Source organism: Lissotriton helveticus, chromosome 7 (genome assembly GCF_964261635.1).
Source record: "Lissotriton helveticus chromosome 7, aLisHel1.1, whole genome shotgun sequence".
Classification (NCBI taxonomy): domain Eukaryota; kingdom Metazoa; phylum Chordata; class Amphibia; order Caudata; family Salamandridae; genus Lissotriton; species Lissotriton helveticus.
In genome coordinates this window covers 1,422,417,746-1,422,436,839 of record NC_136068.1, presented here as the reverse complement: position 1 = coordinate 1,422,436,839, position 19,094 = coordinate 1,422,417,746, and the positions used below count along the sequence as shown (strand labels likewise).

The 19,094-nt window shown below is 42.0% G+C and overlaps 1 protein-coding gene across 1 annotated transcript in view; it reads right to left on the bottom strand.

Annotated features, from left to right (window-relative positions):
- LOC144770324 (myosin-3) overlaps window positions 1-19,094 on the bottom strand; it is a 100,177-nt gene that overhangs the window by 35,850 nt on the left and 45,233 nt on the right. The window contains exons 17-21 of the mRNA XM_078654756.1: window positions 17,908-17,995; window positions 17,704-17,821; window positions 6,483-6,606; window positions 5,442-5,578; window positions 4,445-4,700 (exon numbers count right to left, since the gene is read on the bottom strand). Of these exons, the coding sequence (XP_078510882.1) occupies window positions 4,445-4,700; window positions 5,442-5,578; window positions 6,483-6,606; window positions 17,704-17,821; window positions 17,908-17,995 (723 nt within the window). The remainder of the gene's footprint in view (window positions 1-4,444; window positions 4,701-5,441; window positions 5,579-6,482; window positions 6,607-17,703; window positions 17,822-17,907; window positions 17,996-19,094) is intronic.

The window sequence follows — 19,094 nt, the reverse complement described above, 5'->3', positions numbered from 1 at the left end:
TTCAGATCTTTATGTTGTTCCTAACCGTTTCAATGCTACTGGTGGGTGGAGTATATTTTGGGATTCAATTATTATTACCCTCCATTTCACCTACTCCTCCTTCCTATAATCTGAATTTCGCTTCTACTGTTTCTCCACATTCCTTTCATCTCCTGCCCCAACATGAACAAGTCAGACGTGCAGAATTTAGAAACAATTCCTTTGTGCAACTTTTGCATCAGCATCAGTTGGTGGTAAATACTACAAATTGTTGGGTGTGTGGGCTAATGCCACATACCATGGACAGGGGTATCCCATATTTGGTTCTTCCGTACAGCCCCCAAGGGTCAGCTCGGGCATTCCAAACCATGTTCCGTAGTGCACTAGATTCCTACCCCCATCGAGAGCCACGCTCAGCAAGCTTTGGTCCTGGCCCGTACCATAAGTCTCTGGCGACAGCGATTGCTGATCTAGATAGAGGCACTTTTGATGTTTCGCTTATCCCAGAGGAGAAAGTGCAGGCCTATAAGTACCTTAGTGAGGCTGAGTATAGTATATCAGTGGGTGATAGGCAGCTTAAAAGCTCATCTCCAATCTGGATTGTACCTCACCTAGGCCACTTTTGTCTGCAAGGTCGTGGCCGAAATCCAAGAGCCCAGCTTGGGAAGAGTGCTTGTGTGGATACTTACGTTCTACCGATGCTCTCTTCCCCTGTCTTTCTGACTGCCAAGGGTACCTATTTTGTATGTTATGACCGAGCATATACGTGGTTACCACATGACTTCTCAGGTACCTGCTATATTGCAAATCTCTTGCCCCCGACTTTCACTGTTGCCGCCGACTATCACAAAACCAGAGTTGTGAGAGGTGTCATTAGTAAAGAGGATACTTCCGGTCAAGAAGCAGGAGACTTCTTCAAGGCTTTTCTACCGTTTTGGGGCCCTATGGTCAATAGCCGAAATCTGAGACAGTTAACTCGTGTAGTAGAGTCACTGAAGGACTGGGCTATTTAAGGCCCAGCGGTGCCAGGGAACAACACCTAAAACCTTCGTGGGATACCTGTTCCGGCGCACTAAAGACAGAGACACGGGAGACTTCCTTCGGCGTCAAAGATCAGCGTTTATTACTGCAGGGAGGCAAAAGTCACAAGAAGTACAACAGCATGTAGGTTCTGCGAGTCTGCTTCAATTGTATTTGTGGGTCGCTCTCTTTTATACAAGATTTTGTCATTGCACAATATGTAAGCAAAAGGTTACAGCTCAGTTCCCACAGTAAAGTTTAAAAGGATCGCTTTCATGTATTGGGAACCCCGGAACATAATTACATTAACATCACCAGTTCCAACTGTAAAAGCACATCTTCCCACCATTAGGTACATTCCACTTGAGTTGTAAATGAGCAAGAGGAAAAGACAAGAACAGCTGCAAGGAAGTCAGACAACAGGGAAGAGAGAGTGGGAGGATAATATTGGATGCGTAATCGTAGCTTAAAAGGGCTTGATCCCAGCACGTGCGAGGCTGAAACAATAGACCGGCTTGGCAGAATCACCTTTGAGCGGAGGCAACTGCCTTAGCAGTTGTCCTCCCCCTAGCCATAAAAGACGCATGAAAGGAATATGCTTCTACCGTGAAGCTTGGGAACTAGAGGGTCACGATGCGGGCAGTTGCCTGTTCGCTGACTACGTGAGGGCAAGGAACAAAATGGATGTCGTATCTAAAATGGAACCCGAGGGTTCATTGGAGAAACCTGTAAATGAGACGAACATATCTGGGTAGCATGACGAAACCGCGTACACTTACTAAACTCGTCATTTACGGTTCATAGGTACCACACTCGTCCATATTCGGCGATGCCCAAAACGTCGTAACGATTTTCACGGAACCTCACTGGTACGCCTGTATTCTTGGTGATTTACTTGTTTAAATGTTGTAACTGTGTGATACTGTGAGCCTCATAGCATAAATTGTGCTGGAGGAGCAAGTGATTGCATTGTGGCAGAGTAGGTGAATATCAAAATATTTTGGATTTCCAACTCAAATATATAATTAACAAAAGGTCTAGTCAGTTCTTCTGTCATTCTGAATGATCCAGGTGAACGCTGTCTGTGCAGACAAACTCACTTTTGGGGTCCCTGCACAATCTACACAAGGGCTACTCACAAACAGCATACAGGGGGAGTGGGTGAGACCACAGCTAAAGTAGCAGTGCACCTGAGCATTAGGACTGTCATATTTAATCATGGTAGGTGCATAGCTGATTGATGTCTGTAAACTTGAACAGAGTAAAACAACATCACAAGCATTTAAGTTTTAGAAACTTGGTAGTTTACTGCATACTAGATAAAGATGATGGGATGTAAAACACTAGGATCACTGGATCTCTGAAATTTACAACTTAATTCTGCCTGTTTGGATCTATAATGGTCCTAAATGGGCCTACCTTTCCACATTTACAAGTAGATATATTCAGAGCAAGCATCTCTTCTGCAAAACAAGATCAAATGCATGACGTGAACTTGATGAATGACCCCTTTTAGCACAACGAAATGTTTATTTTATTACAAACCTCTCTTTATCAAAAAAAAGAGAGCACAAGAAGTGTTCAAGTCATCAGCTGAAGAACTGGTGGAAAAGAGATGGGACACTGTCTTCCTGACTAAATGATGGGGACAAACTTTGGCAAATTACATTTATCTAACGATGTCTCAGCCCCTTATCTGTAACAATAGGACGCCTCAGAAATAGGCGGAATACATATGTTAGACAATATGTACAACAACATGAAAGAGCATGTACTCTAAGATGTTCAGGGAAACAGTGAAGCGTGTAATTGAAACACATCTCCATTGGAAATGGGGTTAAAATGGACAATAAGAACTTTCCCTTTTCAACAGATTATTTCCTTAGACTTACGCTATGACTCTATTTTAAAAATAATAACATAGTTATCATGGTTAGACGAGATTTGGAGAAGCCAGCACCTTAGCAATATTTGTGAAAGGCCAGCTCATACGGCCAGAGTGTCATGTACTCAAAATGCTAAACAAACTAAATACAGTTGAAAATTCTGAATGTTTACTATTGTTAATTGTAACATATGTTTACATGCAAAAGACCATAATGGGGCAATTAATGTATTGACTAATTATTTGAAAACCAAAGTTCTACGGTAAAATAAATTAAGCATGTCATTTATTTTTCAATTCACACAATCAAACAAACAAGTTTATTGATTGCATGAGTGATTCAATAGCTGAAGATGGGCCTCATTTGGGTGTTGGTGGAATGCAACATCCAGCATAAATTGATGGATATCCCATTCCACCACACTCACAATTTTGCTGACTCACTTAGGGGTCCTTTAGGATGGGGGGCGGACTTCAGTCCGCCCGCCATCCTCGCGGTGCTGGGACCTGCCGCCAGGCGTGCGGCGGTCCCGCACCGCTTATTAGGATGCGACCTCCAACCTGGCGGTCGCATTATGCATATTTGGCATTGCGGCGGGTGCATATTTGGCATTGCGGCGCGCGGTGCCTGCCACCTAGTGCATGGGAATGTAGCCACGAGCACATCCCCCATCCCCCCCAATCCCTGTGGGGGCCCGCAACGGCCCCCAAAGCACATCCCTGCCAGCCTTTCCATGGTGGCATCGCCGCCATGGAAAGGCCAGTTACCGCACCCATCCTAATATGGTTGGCGGTGCCTGGTAGGCACCGCCACCATATTAGTGGCCAAGTCCGCCCGGCTGGCAATCGTAACGATTGCCGACTGGCAGAAAAGCGGCGGACGGACTTTCCATCCGCCACGAAATCCCCCGCCATAATAATATTGCAGGGAGTAAATCAAGTTGGGATGGCAGGCAGATCGCCATCAGAATGACCCCCTTAGTGTCAGGGAAACAGCTGAGTTTCCAGGAGCAGAGTCTCAGGTTTCTCCCCATTGAAAACGTCTAACTAGTAGCCTATCTGCCACTTATTGTGGCCCTTTCAATGCTGATTTTGGCTGTGTGGCTCGACAATGCTATGCATGACAATTCCAGGTAAGAAAACATGCCCCAAATGAAAATGGAAAAACCCTCGATCTCTGGGACATCTGATTTTTTTAGAAACAAATCCCTTATTTTGGCTGAGTCACAAACTTGTGGCCAATCGAATATTATTATTTTCACTGAAAATGCCCCCCTCTGCATTCACAAAGCAGTTTGACTGAAATTTCCCCACTAAAGTGGCAGGAAGCCCACTATTTTAATAGTGGGCAGCCTTCAGATTGCTGGAGGCTAGGACCGGACTCCGCCACATAAGTGGTTTGGCGGTCTAGCCACAAAATTAGCAAAACATGCATGTCTTTTGAGAGCAATTTCTCAAACACGAGCTCATCTATAGACATATTTACATGGCTACAGTTGTATTTTTAAAAAATATCACCAATAACTAAAAAAAATCAATAACAGAGACGTGGTTACTTACAGATTGGACTTGAAGCATTAGGTCATTCTTTTCTTGGAGAAGTTTTACCATTTTTTCCTCTAGTTCTTTCCGCCTGGCCTCTGATTTGGCAAGGTTTTCTTTTGTTTTCGCAAATTCTTCCTTCATGTTGGCAAACTCTTTCTCATTCTCAGCGCTCCTCAGTAGAGGCTTTATCTTGAAGAAAAGTTTCATCCAGGACCAGTGTTTGACATTCATGAATGAACGGATATTATACTGGATGGTGAATATTGCTTCCCTGAAATACAATTATATTTTAAGAAACTAAGTATCCAGGTGATCAAAATATTTTTACGTGCATTAGTCATGGGCACACTAATAAGCATTTTTTTTTTTTTTTATATCTATATACCATGTAACCTCTTGCCAGTGACAACATAGGACGGTTTAACAAAATGCCTAGAAATAACGGGTGGTGATACTGGGGTTAAGATAAATGGATTCCAGCTGGTATCTCCAACCATGATTCTGGGCATAACAAGATAATGACCCTTGACAGGAATTTCATGTGCTAAGTTTACTCTAGTAAGGAACCACCAACAGTATAGCACTAGTGTACCACTAGTTACACTGCTACCCTGCACAGAAGCGTATGTGTGTGAGTACATACTAACTGCACTCCTGACTTACCCCTATGCTTCTGCAAAGTAGGATGACCTTCTCCAGATTACAGAATCAATATCAAAGTGTGTGGCTATTAGTGTATCACACATATGGAACTTACAATCACTACTCAACAGCCATATGAAGGGGTATGTCCAGCACTGAAAGGGTCTACAGCAGTACCTATTTTGAAAATTATAAGAAGGATCATGCAGGAAGTATTATCACTCCTTGAGGCAGAAAGGGTTTCATAAATGTCTGTTTGGTCCTAAGTCCTTAATATGAATGGTAAAGGAATGAAAGGAAGGTCCTTTATTTGTGAGGAATACTTTCACATGATTGAATGCTGTTTCAGGACAAATAATATGTATGTTACCTTCTTTCCATCATCTTTTTGAATTCAACTCTCATTAAATAACCTCTGCAAAGAGCCTGCGTGCGTCTAATTAAGAGCGCTAAACGGTCATCTCGCATTTCTTCCAGTGTACCGAGCAAACCAGCTTTGAAAAACACCTGAATGAGAAGATAATAATCAACATTTGTAAGTACATCTCAAACATAGAAACAGGCAAACCCATAAAGACAGACTACACTTGGACACATTGATTTGTTTAAAAAAAATGTAGATAGGAATAAAATGCATTTCAATGAACCACTGAAACTGGCGAACATTGGCAAAACTTATATAGTGTAACCACTTCTCATATCTTTCCAATAATAGAACACATACATAACTGCAGATATTGAATAGTTGGAAGAGACTAGTTGGTCATCATGTCTTAGTTGCAGGTATCAACATTTATGTGTGGTGTATATGGTACAACGGTGACTTTGTCTGCCTTTCCTGACAGAGATAAACTAATGCAAATATTTTTAGGGTCCCTATAGTTAAAACACAATCTCACTAAAAGCCAAGCCTTGGCGGTTCAGGAAGTCAAGTTATGGGCCTCTACCTTTGTGTTACCACAGACTAACTGCCTGTTTTTTTTCTAAAACAAATGTCAGTTTGCTAGCTAGTGTCGTTTTTTTGTTGACCCTCAATTTCACCTATTTTAGGTTTAGCATGCTTTACAAAATTAACAGATGATAAATCTGAGACAACAACAATAATCACTATTGTAGTATTATACCTAAATTATTTCTAATACATCCATGCTTTAAAAGTATTGTACATACATTTTTGTTATTATGCTTTTTTATTGTACGTGTTCAATTGTGATTTAAAATATGCTGTATTTGAATTCCTTGTTTCTGCCAACGTGGCATATTGTGCAAGAGCAAACACCTCTATTATGCTCTCTACCCTCCACAGTGATAACACAGCAATGTTACAATTCATAAACCCCCTTATAAAAATTGTCACACCATCTAATCGTGGCTCATCCCTGATCAGACATTAAAGACAAGGAATAACTACCTTTGTGTGTCCAAATTTGTATTGGGTATGATCAATTTCTATGGTCCCCAGTAACTTTTCGCATCCCTTCTTGCTATCTATAAACTGTCCTTCTGGAATGGCGCTGGGATTCAGAATACGGTATCTGAAAGTTTAAAAACACAATGGTTATTGAAACATCTATTTCAGTTCAATTCTAACTACAAAACACACCTAACCAAAATAACATATAGAAGTTATTTTAAATATTAATAGATGAAAACATAGAAACTAAAGTACAGGAATGCAAAAGAAGATTCTATCATCTATATGAACTATCAGAAGAAAGCAATTGGCAAGTAAGCTGTTTCTAAGGCTGTGATGATTAATGAACAAAGCTAACAAACTAACTTCAGCATCGTCAGAGATGGACAAAATAGCATTTTTGTGCAGGTCATTTGGGAGAAAATGCATTTTTTGCACTTTGTGATGATGCAGCTTTCACAGCACATTTGTGAAATGATAAACTGTGAAATATTAAATAAGTGCTAACAAAATAAACTGTGAAAGAATGTTGTGGAATATAGCAAAAAATTCTTAACAACCATCAAAATATAAAGAAAAAAAATTCTGGTAATTGCAATATTAGAGGAATCTCCATGTATTACCAAATGCCTCTTTGATTTTTTGCAGTTCATATTTTAGTTCGTAATTAGCTATAATGTGTCAGTGTTTATTTGATGGTGCTGCCTCACCATTGACAACTGAAAGGCAAGCCCTGTACAGACAAGAAGCATTGTCCACATATGCAGGTCAGGTTCTGAGAATCCCTTTTGCTTGCTGAATACCTTTCAGACTTTTCTGGATTTCTAGTCGTTTTTTGATCTCTCAGTTTCCAGATTGTTTCAAAATGTTATTTTTCTTTATTTAAAAATATTTGTCAGAGTATGATAATTTGGGGAATTATTGCTGTTTAGAATGTGTCACTTTGTTCACTATTTTGTAGATTTATAGGATTTCTATGTTTTTTTAATTAGTATTATACTGATATCATGTACATTTTTGTGTTTCTAATATCTAACCCATTATATAGGCTATTGAAGATTGAAAGATGTTAAAATATATGTAAAGAAGGCGCACCAGAAAGGGAGAGGACAGTGAAACCTAACAAAATGATCACTGCCAATGAAATTAGAGTTGACACTGGATTTGGATGAGAACTTTATTTTGATGTTTAAGCACAATTTATTTTGATTTGATAGTTTGATATTTGAAAAATAATCAGGAAGTACAAGAACACAGGAATATGCTTTAATTTGTTTTCTTATGCATACGTTGATTAATATAGATGATAGAAGTCTCTTACAAATATATATTCTTGTCAATGAATTGTGCTTCCTGCTTTTTCTGGCCTAAATATTTTCAGAAATAAGGGTTCCTTGGACTAAGAAACTATTTTAGGGGTTTCTATATGTTTCTCTATGTAAAAATGATTTCAAGAATAAAGCTGATGACGTTATAGAAGAAATGTTACTGTGGAAGCAGAGATCGAGTACTAGTAGGTGAACATGAGTATTGAGAAACAAGTCAAGAGAGTTGTTTGGAAAAGGAAGAATATGTGTGTACATATAGGTTGCAGCAATGAGGGAGAAAGGGCATTCAAAACAGCAAAATGATACACTCAAATTGAGATGAAATATGTAATTTATAGATTGATTAAGTAGTTAACACAAACAATAGTGTACCTCAAAACAGTCTAGTTCATACTGTCTCGAACACAAAATAGTTAATAAAATACAATTTAGAAAAGAAAATAGAGACATCATTATCCATATGAAAAAAGTAAATGATTGATAGAAGGCATGACTGGAAAAATGGCTGATCAATGGGATTCCTTTAAAAGATATGATTCATTGTGTCATTGTAAGCCTAATATTCAGTGAATAACTTAAACGTGGTTCCATGATTAGTGAGTTAAGCATTGTGAAAGCTTCTAATCTAGAGAGGGTACTAGGAAATAGGAGACAACCAGCATTAGCCTACTACAGAAGCAGCTGTAGCCTGCATGATGTGAATGCTTCTGAGACAGTAGAGGTGAAGATGGGAATATCAAATGAAACAGCAATGTATATATCAAGATAATGTAGGAAGGAAGTGGCAGTGTTGAATAACAGAATTAATGAGGAGTGAAATGAAGAACTTGCAGAGTTCTTCAGCAGACATCCTCTTCACCAGTAAAGGAGAATAGAAGGTGATTAGGGCAAAATATGCAGGAATTGTAGTAGATGATAGTAGTTAGGATTTACACTAAGGCAAGCAAACAAGAAGGGATGACGGTGCAAATTAATAAAATGATCAGTGAATGAAGTGAGTAAGCGAGGAAGTGACTAAGCCTACTTATTGTATATGATAAGAACAGACCCACCTGAATGTTGATATGACCAAATGGATTTTGACTTCCCCTTAATACCACCCACACTAAAATCCTAAAACTCCATTTCGTTCAATCGTATGTTATTAATTTGGATGTGGAACCTCAAGTGATTACCACATGCCATAATATGCTTTTTAAGTGTACTCTGGTCCAACGCATAAGTGGGTCTGGATCAATGTGTATGTTTACCATATTCATTATGTTTGACAATTAACATATCATAACTATATACATATACTTTTAATTCACTTGACATCTAATAATTGTAGTCATTTTAATTGAATGTTAAACAGTTTACCAATCCATAGTCTATAGATCTGTGATATTGATCATTACCACACCTTTCATTTAAATACCTAGAAAGAAGCATTGGCTAGCTGAATAACAAACAGCTCTCTTGAACTCGCTTACATCACTGTTAGATATGGACCATTTGTTTCTCAAAATAATTGTTAAGAGTCAGCCTTCTACTGAGTAAACAATAAAGGGACCAGGTCCTTGTGGCAGTTCTCCTGTCCAGCCTGCCTATAGTTTGCTAGCCTCTGCTGTCTGTCTACCTGCTGGCAAGACCCGCTTGGTGTGGGAGTGGAGCGCAGGAGCACGCAATGGAGAAAAAAATATATTTATTCACTTACCTTGAAGCCGGTCCCGCGTCTCTGCTCCTGCTCTCCTCCTTATTAAGCCAAGAAGAACAGCCAAGCTCCCCAGACCAATCGCAATGCTACAATGCAGCATTGTGATTGGTAGGCACCCAGGCTCCCCTGACCAATCAAAACGCTGTAATGCAGCGTTGTGATTGGTTTTGAGATCCTGATCGGACGCTCAACCAGGGAATGGAGAACTGGGCATGTTATCCATGCAGGCTGTAATGCAGCCTGTATGGAGAACAGGTTAAGTGCAGCATGACTGGTTTGGGGGGCCCGAGAGGGCTGACCAAACAGTCATTGCTCACTAAGAAGTGGGCAAACTACTCCTCCCCTGCTCTGCTCCGACAGCAGAGCAGCACCGCCCACCCGCCGCAAAGGAAACATAAAATGATAATAATTTAAAGTTATTATCATTTTATATTTCCTTTACTGTGCACTGCTCAAAAGCAGTGGGGCAATGCTCCTCTGCCATATCGGAGAAGCCGCCAATGCCTGCTACCCTCAATTTGTGCCTCCTCATAAGTCATAAGTCATAAGTCATAAATTCTTATATAGCGCACATATCACCAAAAAGGTCTCGAGGCTCTTAGCAGGGAGAGATAGCAACCATGAATTAAAAGAAGTGACGCAGGTTAATTAGGGAAAAGCCATGTTTTCAGACCCTTCCGAAATGCCGAGTGATTGGATATGGATGACAGAAGAAGGGGCAGTTAGTTCCAGAGTAGGGGGGCTATATAGGAAAAAGCCCGACAGCTGTTTCTCGTGGTTCTGGCCCTTGGCTGGACCAGAAGGCATTTAGAACTAGATCTTAAAAGTCTGGGAGGATTATACCAAACCAATTTATTTGCTAGGTAGGAAGGACCAATTCCCATAAGAAGCTTATGAACGATACTAAGTATCTTAAAGTGACTTCTTTGGCTCACCGGGAGCCAGTGTAGTTCCCTGAGACTAGGCAGGGCTGATGACCTGGGGAACAGGCCAAGCACCAAACGAGCTGCGGCGTTCTGAACCGTTTGTAGCTTGGTCAACAGGCATTCATTTATAGAGGCAAACAGAGCATTACCATAGTCTAAACGACTGATAATGAGCCCCCGAATCAAAGGTTTCCTAGACTCAAGGGGAAGCCACTTAAATATTTTACGCAGCCTGCGTAGGATGCCATAGCAGGTACGGGACACAAGATTGATGTGGGACTTCATAGAAAGGGTAGATTCAATCATGATTCCCAGATCACGTACCACCTCCTTAGGCTCTGGGCAGAGTCCCATTTCTGGCGGCCACCAATCTTGTGACCATATCTGCTTGGCTTTACCAAACAGCACTATTTCTGTCTTGCTGCAGTTCAGTTGGAGTTTATTGGTACTCATCCCGTCCTTAATCGCGATCATGCATTTCTGGAATCTGGAACGGGTATCAAGAAAGTCCAAACTGCAGGTAATCAACACCTGAGTGTCATCTGCGTAAGACACTGTTGAAAACACAAATGATTTTATTATGTTGGCTAGGGGGGTAAGATAAAGATTAAAAAGCAGGGGACTTAGGATAGATTCATGAGGGACTCCTACAGAGAGGGGGATCCTACTGGATTTGAGGGTGCCAACCTTTACATAGGTGAGCCGGTCTGCAAGATAACTCTCAAACCAAGCACGGGCTTTGCCTCTGACACCAATCTCCCACAGTCGTTGACAGAGAACGCTGTGGGAGACGGTGTCAAAGGCGCCGATAAATCCAATAGGATAAGGACAGCAGACTCACCCCTGTCAAGAGTGAGACGAATGTTGTCCACTACCTCCATCACAGCAGTCTCGGTCCCGTGGGCAGGGCGGAACCCTGACTGCGAGGGATCAAAGAGACCCTGTTCTTCTATAAAAGTTGAAACTCGCGTATTAACAAGATGTTCCAGTACCTTCCCGAAGTAAGGCAGAAGCGAGATCGGCCTATAATTGGACAAAGTGGTAGGGTCACTATTGTTTTTTTTTTAGAATAGGCTTAATCTGGGCCACCTTCCAACAACTGGGAAACGAGGCTGAATTAAAAGAGGCATTGAAAATGTTGGTAAGGGGGCCAACCAGTGACGGAAAGATCTTATCACACTTACGCGGGAGCAAGGCATCTGTGGGGGAACCAGATTTCACCTTCATGAAAGCTTCTAATACTTCCACCGTGGTGGTGGGCTCAAACTCCACAATGGATGGAGACTCAATGTGGGAGGGGGAAGAGAGGTGGCGGGGAGAGATTTCACCAATTTGACGGATATCTGGTTTAAGGACAGCAAATGTGGAGTAGATAGTCTTTATTTTATTATCAAAATAGACTGCAAGCGAGTCAACCCACTGAGCAGTGGGCAAAAATGCCGGCTGCTCCACCTGTGGAGAAGTAAACTCATTAACTATTTTATATAGTTCTTTACTCGAGTGGGCGGCTTTATTAATCCTTAGGGTGAGATAAGCGGATTTGGCAGCTTTTATGTTTTTTAAGTATTTAGCATGAACCCGTTTATAGTTCAACCGATTTTCAGATGTTCCAGTCTTTCTCCACAGTCTTTCCGCCGACCTACTCGCGGATTTATCCGCTTTGAGTTCACCCGTGAACCAAGGCGAAGCTATTGATTTCACCTTGACTGTGGTTTCAGGTATAATGGTGTCCAGAGTGCCCCTAATCGATGCTTCTAGTTGGGCTACAGTTGAATTGATGTTTGTGATATGGGGGTTAGGGGGTATAAAAACAGAAGAAAATGCTTCTGGGGTCAGGTTTCGCCAGGGCCGTATTAGTTTAGTGTCCGAGCAAGCGGAGGGCCTGGAGTCAGTTGGTGTACAAAAACTAAACTTGACAAGGTGGTGGTCAGTCCAAGTCATAGGCAATGGGAGGCTCACAATTAAGGCTGGGAAAATTAGAGAAGATCAGATCGAGAGGGTGCCCCGCCTGATGTGTAGGTCCAGTAACTCTTTGAAATAATGATAGCGTTTCTAAGGTAGAAATTAGGTGGCGTTATCTTCATCAGCTCATTTCTTTATCTGTTTTGCCTTTTCTGCTTATTTTTCTGCCCTCTAGTTTGGTTTTTTTGTGCTAATTTCCTGTACATTATTGACTTCTCTGCATGTTTTTCTGCCCCCTGTTCTGGCTTGTTCTGCTCATTTCCTGCTCTGTTTTGCCTTTTCTTCTTGTTTTTCTGCCAGCTGTTTTGCCCTCTTCTGCTCTGTTTTGCCTTTTCTACTCATTTTTCTGCCTTCTGTTTTACCCTTCCTGTTAATTTTTTGCCCTGTTTTGCCTTTTTCTGCTAGTTTTTCTGACTTCCGTTTTGCCTTTTCTGCTTGTTTTTCTGACCTTTATTTTTCCCTCCTCTGCCTTTTCTGCTCATTTTTCTGCCCTCTCTATTTTGCTTTTTTCTGCTCGTCTATATGCCCTCTGTTTTATCTTTTCTATTTGTTTTTTCTGCTGTCTGTTTTGCCTTTTTCTGCTACTTTCTTCCCTCTTTCCGTCATTTCTCTCTTCCCGCTGTTTCCCTCCTCCCACCACCCAGCGCCCTGACTCCCCCAGCACCTACTTAATAGAGGCCGCATCCTGATCCCATTGAGCAGGTTCTCTTGCCATACCCCCTGCTACAGTTCTCCTGTCCAGCTCACCCGCAGTCCACATATCTACCGGATGACCTCTGTTTGTACCTACTCTTCTCGTTTCTTGCTCTGTTTTCGGCTTTTCAGCTCCTTATTCTGCCCTCTGTTTTGCCCTCTTCTGTCTAATTTACCCGCTCATTTTTCTACCCTCTGCTTTGCCTTTTCTGCTATTTTTTCAGCCTTCCATTTTGCCTTTTCAGCTTGTTTTTCTGCCCTCTGTTATACCTTTTCTGCTAATTTTTCTGCCCTATTTTTGTGCCTCCTGTGCTCATTTCGTGCTCTGTTGTTATCTTTTCTGCTCGTTTCTTGCACTGTTTTGCCTTTTATGCTAGTTTTTCTGCCCCTGTTTTGTGCATTTTCTGCCCTCTGTTTGCCCTTTTCTGCAAATTTTTCTGCCCTCTGTTTTGCCTTCTTCTGCTCTGTTTCCCTTCTCATGTTTCTGCCCTCTGTTTTGCCTTTGCTGCTTATTTTTCTGCCTTCTGTTTTGCTTTTTCTGCTTGTTTTTCTGCCCTCTGATATGCCTGTTTCTGCCCTATGTTTGTGTCTCATGTGCTCGTTTCTTGCTCTGTTATACCATTTTCTGCTCGGTTTGTGTACTGTTTTGCCTTTCATGCTAGATTTTCTGCCCTCTGCTTTGACTATTGCCTTTTGCTTTTTCTGTTTGTTTTTATGCCATCTGTTTTGCCTTTTTCTGCTTGTTTCTTCCCTCTTCCCGCTAATTCCCTCTTCCTGACATCCAGTACCCTGCCCTCCCCCAGGACCATCCTAATGGAGGCCGCATCCTGACCTCACTGACCAGGTTCTCGTATCAGCCCCCCTGCTACAGTTCTCCTGTCCAGCTTGCCCGCAGTCCACTACCCTCTGCTCCCTGTCTACCTTCTGACCTCTGGTTGTACCTCTTCTGCTCATTTCTTGCTCTGTTTTGCCTTTTTCTGCTCATTTTCTGCTCTCTGTTTTGCCCTCTTGCCTTTTCTGCTTGTTTTTCTGCCCTCTGTTTTGCCTTTTCTGCTCGATTTTCTGCCCTCTGTTTGGCCTTTCTGCTCGTTTTTCTACCCTCTCTTTTGCCTTCTTCTACTCTGTTTTCCTGGTCATTTTTCTGTCCTCTGCTTTGCCTTTTCTGCTTATATTTCTGCCTTCTGTTTCGCCTTTTCTGCTTGGTTTTCTGCCCTCTGTTATGCCTTTTTCTGCCCTATGTTTGTGCCTCATGTGTTAGTTTCTTGCTTTGTTATTACGTTTTTTGCTAGTTTCCTGCACTGCTTTGCATTTTCTGTTTGTTTGTTTCCCTTTTACTTTTTCTGTTTGTTTCTCTGCCGTCTGTTTTGACTTTTTCTGCATGTTTCTTCCTTCTTCCCACCAATTCCCTTTTCCTGACACCCAGCACCATGCCCTCCCTAGGACCTACTTAATGGAGGCCGCAACCTGACCTCATTGAGCAGGTTCTCGTGCCAGCCCCCCGCTACACTTCTCCCCCGTCCAGTTTGCCCGCAGTCCACTCCCCTCTGCTGCCTGTCTACTTGCTGAACTCTGTTTGTATCTCCTCTACTCGTTTCTTGTTCTGTTTTACCTTTCTGCTCATTTTTCTGCCTTTTGTTTTGCCCTGTTTTCCCACTTATTTTTCTGCCCCCTCTCTTGGCTTTTCTGCTTGTTTTTCTGCTTTCCATTTTGCCTTTTCTGCTTGCTTTTCTGCCCACTGTTATGCCTTTTTCAGCTAATTTTTCTGGCCTATGTTTGTGCCTTCTGTGCTCATTTCCTGCTCTGTTGTTACCTTTCTGCTCGTTTCTTGCACTGTTTTGCCTTTTATGCTTGTTTTTCTGCCCTCTGTTTTGCCTTTTCTGCCCTCTGTTTGGCCTTTCTGCTCATTTTCCTGACCTCTGTTTTGCCTTTTCTGCCTTCTGTTTTGCCTTTTCTGCTTGTTTTTCTGCCCTCTGTTTTGCCTTTTCTGCCCTCTGTTTGGCCTTTCTGCTCATTTTCCTGACCTCTGTTTTGCCTTTTCTGCCTTCTGTTTTGCCTTTTCCGCTTGTTTTTCTGCCCTCTGTTATGCCTTTTTCTGCCCTATGTTTGGGCCTCCTATGCTCGTTTCTTGCTCTGTTGTTACCTTTGCTTCTCATTTCTTGCACAGTTTTACCCTTAATGCTAGTTTTTCTGCCCTCTGCTTTGGCTTTTCTGCTCGGTTTTTTGCCTTTTGATTTTTCTGCCCCCCTCTTTTGGCTTTTCTGCTTGATTTTCTGCTTTCAATTTTGCCTTTTCTGCTTGCTTTTCTGCCCACTGTTATGCCTTTTTCCGCAAATTTTTCTGCCCTATGTTTGTGCCTCCTGTGCTCATTTCCTGCTCTGTTGTTACCTTTCTGCTCGTTTCTTGCACTGTTTTGCCTTTTATGCTTGTTTTTCTGCCCCTGTTTTGCCTCTTGCCTTTTCTGCTTGTTTTTCTGCCATCTGTTTTGCCTTTTCTGCCCTCTGTTTGACCTTTCTGCTAATTTTCCTGACGTCTGTTTTGCCTTTTCTGCCTTCTGTTTTGCCTTTTCCGCTTGTTTTTCTGCCCTCTGTTATGCCTTTTTCTTCCCTATGTTTGTGCCTCCTGTGCTCGTTTCTTGCTCTGTTGTTACCTGTGTTTCTCATTTCTTGCACTGTTTTACCCTTAATGCTAGTTTTTCTGCCCTCTGCTTTGCCTTTTCTGCTTTTTTTTTGCCTTTTGCTTTTTCTGTTTGTTTCTCTGCTGTCTGTTTTGCCTTTTTCTGCTTGTTTCTTCCCTCTTCCCACCAATTCCCTCTTCCTGCCACCTAGCACTGTGCCCTCCCCCAGGACCTAATTTATGGAAGCCGCATCCTGACCTCAATGAAAAGGTTCTCGTGCCCGCCACCCTACTACAGTTCTCCTTTCCAGTTTGCCCGCAGCCCACTACCCTCGCTGCCTGTCTACCTGCTGACCTCTGTTTGTACCTCCTATGGTTGTTTCTTGCTCTGTTTTGCCTTTTCTGTTAATTTTTCTACCCTTTGGTTTGCCCTGTTTTCCCGCTTATTTTTCTGCCCCGTTTTGCCTTTTCTGCTTGTTTTCTGATTTCCATTTTGCCTTTTCTGTCCTCTGTAATGCCTTTTCCTGCTAATTTTTCTGCTGTATGATTGTGCCTCATGTGCTCTTTCTTGCTCTGTTGTTAACTTTTCTGGTAGTTTCTTGCACTTATTTGCCTTTTATGCTCATTTTCTACCCCTGTTATGCCTCTTGCCTTTTCTGCTTGTTTTTCTTCCCTCTGTTTTGCCTTCTCTGCCCTCTGTGTGGCTTTTCTGCCCGTTGTTCTGCCCTCTGTTTTGCCTTTGTCTGCTCTGTTTTCCTGCTCATTTTTCTGCCCTCTGTTTTGCCTTTTCTGCTTCTATTTTCTGCTTTCTGTTTTGCCTTTTCTCTTGCTTCTCTGTCCTCTGTTATGCCTTTTTCTGCCCTATGTTTGTGCCTCTTGTGCTTGTTTCTTGCTCGCTGTTACCTTTGCTGCTCATTTCTTGCACTGTTTTGCCTTTAATGCTAATTTTTCTTCCCTCTGCTTTGCCTTTTCTGCTTTTTATTTTGCCTTTTGCTTTTTCTGTTTGTGTTTCTGCCATCTGTTTTGCCTTTTCTGCTTGTTTCTACCCTCTTCACACCAATTCCCTCTTCCTGCCACCTAGCACCCTGCCCTCCCCCAGGACCTAATTAATGGAGGCCGCATCCTGACCTCATTGAGCAGGCTCTCGTGCCAGCTCCCCTGCTACAGTTCTCCTGTCCAGTTTGCCCGCAGTCCACTACCCTCTGCTGCCTGTCTACCTGCTGCCCTCTGTTTGTACCTCCTCTGCTCGTTTATTGCTCTGTTTTGCCCTTTCTGCTCATTTTCTGCCCTCTTTTGCCCTGTTTTCCTGCCCCCTGTTTTGCCTTTTCTGCTTGTTTTCTGATTTCTGCCATTGTACCAAACACATGTTGGCTACCAGTGTGTTTTTCAAATGAATCTTTGAGAAGAAAAAAATAAGAAAAAAAAGGGAAAGAAATACTTGAACGGACTCCCAGTGATTACTGCATTGGTTACTGCCTAAGTTACAATATGGACTAATTCTGTGTGCCTCGGCATATGTTCATGTTATCCGTTAACTCTACAGAGACGTTTCTCCTTAAAGTGTTGTTTCTTTGAGGGTGGATGGAGACTTATTGCTTGGAGAGCACCACATTGTACTGCATAGATATATATACAACTTTCCGGCTGATTTGGTGTATAGATGTGCATTCGCAAATAGGTATTGCCACCTCTGTGGTTTGTGGAATGACACATAACATATAATGGTAAAGTGACTTGTGCAGAAGTAACTCAAATGTACCTCTAGGTAATTAAATGTGTACAGATAATGATGTCGTAAGTATGAGATCATAATACTTGGAATGAAGGGAACAACTTCACCTGGTCAGAAAAATAACTTGTAAAAAGGAACTGAAACTCATGTCTGTCTATCGCTTTAGAAAACATATTCATATTATTACCTGCATATGCTTCTATTTGCTATTGAATTTAAGCAAACCACAAAACTTTTAAAGATAAACAATTTTGATTATGTCACCTACCGTTGCTTGAAATCCCCATACGCGATCCTGTTTGGAAAGCCCTTTCTGCAAATTCTAATACCTTCCAGTACACCATTGCATCGCAACTGATGTAAAACCAGATGGTGGTCCATGGCACCTTGATACAATAAAGGTCATGAGTATATGTGATAATGCACATTCAGAATTTTTACGTCTTATATGTTTTCAAATGTTGTAGGTTACCTGGGGTTTTAGTTTCATTGGGGATGATGCAACGGACAAAATGTGGATGGGTGCTTCTAAGATTTGTCATCAGCTTATTCAGGTTTTCCTGGAATTTGTGCACAATATTTAGAATTTAGCAATGAGGGGCATTCTTTGAATTTTATCTCTTTGTTGACATGTATTAATTTGTGCAAGAAATGGCATGCATAATAATGAACAATTACAATAAAAGTACTAATTAAGATATGTTTGAAAACGTGTGTCATGCACAATGATAAAGCATGTTACAGTAACTTAGGGTTGAATTATGATAGCGGGTGGTCGGAGACCGCCCGACAAGAAGTCGGTGGTCCGACCACTGAATAAGGATGTGACTGCCATGCTGGCGGTCGGAAAAGTGCTCATTAACAAAGCAGCTGGTGCTGCGGCCCAGGAAAGGGCCACAGCACAAGCCACAGTGTAAAAGAGCACTTTGTGCACATCCATGCACGGTGTGGGGTGCACCATGTGGTGCATGGCACATCGTGTGCTGATATGCTTGGGACACTACATGCGCCCCCAGGGCCACTTTACAGTGGACCACGAGGGACGGGGTCCCTGTTTGGGACCACCTAAAGTCCCTTTCCAAAAGCCTTTTCATGGCGGTCAGACTGCCATGAAGAGGCTGTCGGTAAGGGATATTGTAATCCCAACGGCGGTCCCTACCTCAGCACTGCCACCATTCAAAAGGTAGGCAGCAGTCTTCCCCCCAATGGTGTTGGTCTAACCGCCTGCATCATAATGCCGCGGTCGGACCAAAGGTCTGTCTGTCATGGGAACGCCACCGCCAACTTGTCGGTGGTGGCCCCACCGACATAAAAATCAGCCCTTAAAGTTCAATGCATTTTAATGCCATTCGCACTGATCTTCATAAGTCTAGATCTGTGTTTTGGTTAGACTGTTTGCAGCATGAAGTGGGTAAGAACAACAAACTTTCTAGTCACAAAACTTAGCTGGTTAATTAATTCTATCACAATAAATATTAAATTGTCAAAATATCATGTGCAGTCAGTGAAGTATTCAGAATTCTAGCTTCATGTCATGGTTAGTTGGCATGAACTGCATTTCCAAACTACTTCCGTAACGATATTTTCCATCTGAACTGTATTAATGGCTAATCTGATTGCCCATTTTTTACTTTAAATTTCATATAAATGTCACGACAG